This window comes from Borostomias antarcticus (genome assembly GCF_949987555.1).
Source record: "Borostomias antarcticus genome assembly, chromosome: 31".
NCBI lineage: Eukaryota > Metazoa > Chordata > Actinopteri > Stomiiformes > Stomiidae > Borostomias > Borostomias antarcticus.
In genome coordinates, this window is record NC_140264.1 from 6,184,993 (window position 1) to 6,189,992 (window position 5,000).

General features: G+C 52.7%; 1 protein-coding gene across 1 annotated transcript in view; it reads right to left on the minus strand.

Moving 5' to 3' along the window:
- vav1 (vav guanine nucleotide exchange factor 1) overlaps window positions 1–5,000 on the minus strand; it is a gene marked incomplete at both ends in the record, with an annotated part of 29,965 nt that overhangs the window by 2,695 nt on the left and 22,270 nt on the right. The window contains 6 exon segments of the mRNA XM_084460295.1: window positions 1–101; window positions 734–765; window positions 1,328–1,393; window positions 1,975–2,111; window positions 4,562–4,656; window positions 4,938–5,000. The exon segment at window positions 1–101 is cut by the window's left edge and continues 10 nt beyond it; the exon segment at window positions 4,938–5,000 is cut by the window's right edge and continues 39 nt beyond it. Coding sequence (XP_084316421.1) covers window positions 1–101; window positions 734–765; window positions 1,328–1,393; window positions 1,975–2,111; window positions 4,562–4,656; window positions 4,938–5,000 — 494 coding nt within the window.

The window sequence follows — 5,000 nt, forward strand, 5'->3', positions numbered from 1 at the left end:
TGGCGAACTCTCCTCCCTCCTTGTGTCGGACCAGAAAGGTTCCGTCAGACCGTGACATCAGCAGGTTCTTAGCGGCTGACCTGTCCATGCTGCCAGCATACCTAGAACCCACACAGAACTCTGTTAGAACCTAGAACCCACACAGAACTCTGTTAGAACCTAGAACTCACACAGAACTCTTTTGGAACCTAAAACCCACACAGAACTATGTTAGAACCTAGAACCCACACAGAACCATGTTAGAACCTAGAACCCACACAGAACCATGTTAGAACCTAGAACCCACACAGAACTCTGTTAGAACCTAGAACCCACACAGAACTCTGTTAGAACCTAGAACTCACACAGAACTCTTTTGGAACCTAGAACCCACACAGAACCCTGTCAGAACCTCAAACCACACAACCCTGTCAGAACCTAGAACCCACACATAACTATTAGAACCTAGAACCCACACAGAACCATGTTAGAACCTAGAACCCACACAGAACTCTGTTAGAACCTAGAACTCACACAGAACTCTTTTGGAACCTAAAACCCACACAGAACTATGTTAGAACCTAGAACCCACACAGAACCATGTTAGAACCTAGAACCCACACCTAGAATCTAGAACCTCTGAAAGAGAGAGAGAGAGAGAGAGAGGGGGTGTTTCTGTGTGTGTGTGTGTGTGTGTGTGTGTGTGTGTGTGTGTGTGTGTGTGTGTGTGTGTGTTGAATAGTTTCATACACACCACTTTAAGCCATTCAGGTCCGGAGTAGACCGCTGAGGAGACACAGGTCAGAAGTGAAAGAGAGGTAACCCACACACACACACACACACACACACACACACACACACACACACACACACACACACACACACACACACACACACAACACACACTCATAACCCAAACACACACACACACACACACACACAACACACACACATAACCCAAACACACACACACACACACACACACACACACACACACATAACCCACACACAACACAACACACACACACATAACCCAAACACACCCACACACACACACACACATAACCCAAACACACACACACACACACACACATAACCCACACACAACACAACACACACACATAACCCAAACACACACACACACACACACACACATAACCCACACACAACACAACACACACGGCATGCACACACACACACACACACACACACACACACACACACACACACATAACCCAAACACACACACACACACACACACACACACATAACCCACACACAACACAACTCACACACACACACACACACACACACACACACACACACACACAGGGGTACAGGTACTCACAGATACGAAGGGCTGGACTTTGTTGCAGGGAAACCAGCCCAGCTGACCAATCGTCACATTCCTGCCCTGAGTGACAGACGACACAGGCCAATCACACTGCTGCTCAGACACAGACACCTCCCTAATGTGAGTGTGTCCCCGTAGGAGAGTAACCCTAACCCTAACCCTTTTGTGCGTGGCTGTAAGCCAGCGCCCCGTAGCAAACGTCTGGTTGTCAGTCCCTCCCTGGGTCCCTCGGGTGTTGATCTGCAGTTCCATGTCATCTCTCTAGAAATCTCCCGCTCACACATTCTAATCACAGGACGCTCTGCAAGCACACAAGTGTGTGTGTGTGTGTGTGTGTGTGTGTGTGTGTGTGTGTGTGTGTGTGTGTGAGTGTGTGTGTGTGTGAGTGTGTGTGTGTGTGTGTGTGTGTGTGTGTGTGTGTGAGTGTGTGTGTGTGTGAGTGTGTGTGTGTGTGTGTGAGTGTGTGTGTGTGTGAGTGTGTGTGTGTGTGTGTGTGTGTGTGTGTGAGTGTGTGTGTGTGTGTGTGTGAGTGTGTGTGTGTGTGTGTGTGTGTGTGTGTGTGAGTGTGTGTGTGTGTGTGTGTGTGTGTGTGAGTGTTTGTGAGTGTGTGTGTGTGTGTGTGTGTGTGTGGGCGCGCTAACCTCCCACCACTGCAGGTCGGCCTCAGCGCGGGTCAGCTCTATGACATCACCCATGGAGAGGGGCAGTGGTTGGCCGAAAGCCACCGGGGGCGGAGGCAAGCCGTAGTACTCCTCCCACACCTCCATCTTAGGAAGACCTGAGAGAGAGAGAGGGAGGGAGAGGGAGAGAGAGAGGGAGGGAGGGAGGGAGGGAGGGAGGGAGGGAGGGGAGAGAGAGGGAGAGGGAGGGAGGGAGAGAGAGAGGGAGGGAGAGAGAGAGAGAGAGGGAGAGGGAGAGGGAGAGAGAGGGAGGGAGGGAGGGAGAGAGAGAGGGAGGGAGAGAGAGAGAGAGGGAGGGAGAGAGAGAGGGAGAGAGAGGGAGGGAGGGAGGGAGAGAGAGAGGGAGAGGGAGAGAGAGGGAGGGAGGGAGGGAGAGAGAGAGAGAGAGAGGGAGAGAGAGTGAGTGAGAGAGAGGGAGGGAGGGAGGGAGAGAGACGGAGGGAGGGAGAGAGGGAGGGGGAGAGAGAGGGAGGGGGAGGGAGGGAGGGAGAGAGACAGGGAGGGAGGGAGAGACAGGGAGGGATGTAGAGCTTTCTGCCAGTCCAACCCCAGCGTCTCTGGGACCTTCCCATGTCCACATATGTCCAACCCCGGCGTCTCTGGGACCTTCCCATGTCCACATATGTCCAACCCAGCGTCTCTGGGACCTTCCCATGTCCACATATGTCCTGTCCAACCCCAGCGTCTCCGGGACCTTCCCATGTCCACATATGTCCAACCCCAGCGTCTCTGGGACCTTCCCATGTCCACATATGTCCAACCCCAGCGTCTCTGGGACCTTCCCATGTCCACATATGTCCAACCCCAGCGTCTCTGGGACCTTCCCATGTCCACATATGTCCAACCCCAGCGTCTCTGGGACCTTCCCATGTCCACATATGTCCAACCCCAGCGTCTCTGGGACCTTCCCATGTCCACATATGTCCAACCCCAGCGTCTCCGGGACCTTCCCATGTCCACATATGTCCAACCCCAGCGTCTCCGGGACCTTCCCATGTCCACATATGTCCCTTTCAATTCCCCCGGTTGACAACAGGGAATTTCTCACTCCCTAAGTCCAAAACATGAATGAATGTGGGTGGATGGGCGGCTGTGTTTGGGCTCGGGACCCGCCCCGTGACTCGGATCCGCTCCAGAATGTGATGGGTTCTATGGTGGCCCATGCTAAGCCCATCCAGAATGTGATGGGTTCTAAGCCAATCCAGAATGTGACGGGTTCTAAGCCCATCCAGGATGTAATGGGTTCTATGGTGGCCCATGCTAAGCCCATCCAGAATGTGATGGGTTCTAAGCCCATCCAGAATGTGATGGGTTCTAAGCCCATCCAGAATGTGATGGGTTCTAAGCCCATCCAGAATGTGATGGGTTCTAAGCCCATCCTCCCAGTTTGGTGGAAATCAGTCTGGTAGTTTTTGTATAATCCTACTAATCCTACAAACAAACAAACACACCGAAAACATGAGCTCTGACCTCTGACCCCATACCCTGACCCTAACTCTGACCCCTAACCCTGACCCCTAACCCTTACCTAGAGGGGCTGGTCTGCTAGAGGGCTTCTGGCTCTTACTCTGGAGGGAGGGAGGGAGGGAGGGAGGGAGAGAGAGATGGGGAGACAGAGAGAAGGAGAGGGAGGGAGGGAGAGATGGGGAGACAGAGAGAAGGAGAGGGGGAGAGAGAGAGATGGGGAGACAGAGAGAAGGAGAGGGAGGGAGAGAGAGATGGGGAGAGAGGGAGAAGGAGAGGGGGAGAGAGAGAGATGGGGAGACAGAGAGAAGGAGAGGGGGAGAGAGAGAGATGGGGAGACAGAGAGAAGGAGAGGGGGAGAGAGAGAGATGGGGAGACAGAGAGAAGGAGAGGGGGAGAGAGAGAGATGGGGAGACAGGGAGGGGGAGAGAGAGAGATGGGGAGACAGAGAGGGAGAGAGAGAGAGATGGGGAGACAGGGAGAAGGAGAGGGGGAGAGAGAGAGATGGGGAGACAGAGAGAAGGAGAGGGGGAGAGAGAGAGATGGGGAGACAGAGAGAAGGAGAGGGGGAGAGAGAGAGATGGGGAGACAGGGAGAAGGAGAGGGGGAGAGAGAGAGATGGGGAGACAGAGAGAAGGAGAGGGGGAGAGAGAGAGATGGGGAGACAGAGAGAAGGACACAGTCACATTATAAACAGTAGCAGTAGCTGCCAGAAAGTAATCCTATAAGATTCTGTGTTATCACCCTGCCACCCTGCCAGATACTGATCCCACAGCCCTGGAGGAGCTCACCTTCCTCACAGTCCCTCCATGATCTGAAACACACACACACACACACACACACACACACACACACACACAGTTAGATATAAACACACACAAACACACACACTCACACAGTTAGATATACAACACACACACACATACACACACAGTTAGATAAACAACACACACAGTTAGGTATACAACACACACACAGTTAGATATAAACACACACACGCACACACTCACACAGCTAGACATACAGCACACACACACACACACACACACACACACACACACACTCGACATACACACTACTGCACCTGAGTTGCGTCCGCAGGCAGCTGCTCTTCCCAGACACTCTTTATGGGCCGCCATCTTACAGCGAGTACAGAGATATCCCTGGAAGAAGATGCCCCTATATACACACACAACACATTCATTGTGTGTGTGTGTGTGTGTGTGTGTGTGTGTGTCCTACCTCAGGAGCATAGAGCAGGCCTTACAGGAGGTTGTGTGTGTGTGTGTGTGTGTGTGTGTGTGTGTGTGTGTGTGTGTGTGTGTGTGTGTGTGTGTGTCCTACCTCAGGAGCATAGAGCAGGCCTTACAGGAGGTTGTGTGTGTGTGTGTGTGTGTGTGTGTGTGTGTGTGTGTGTGTGTGTGTGTGTGTGTGTGTGTGTGTGTGTGTGTGTGTCGTACCTCAGGAGCATAGAGCAGGCCTTACAGGAGGTTGTGTCTTCGAAGCAGTGCATCTGGAAGTTG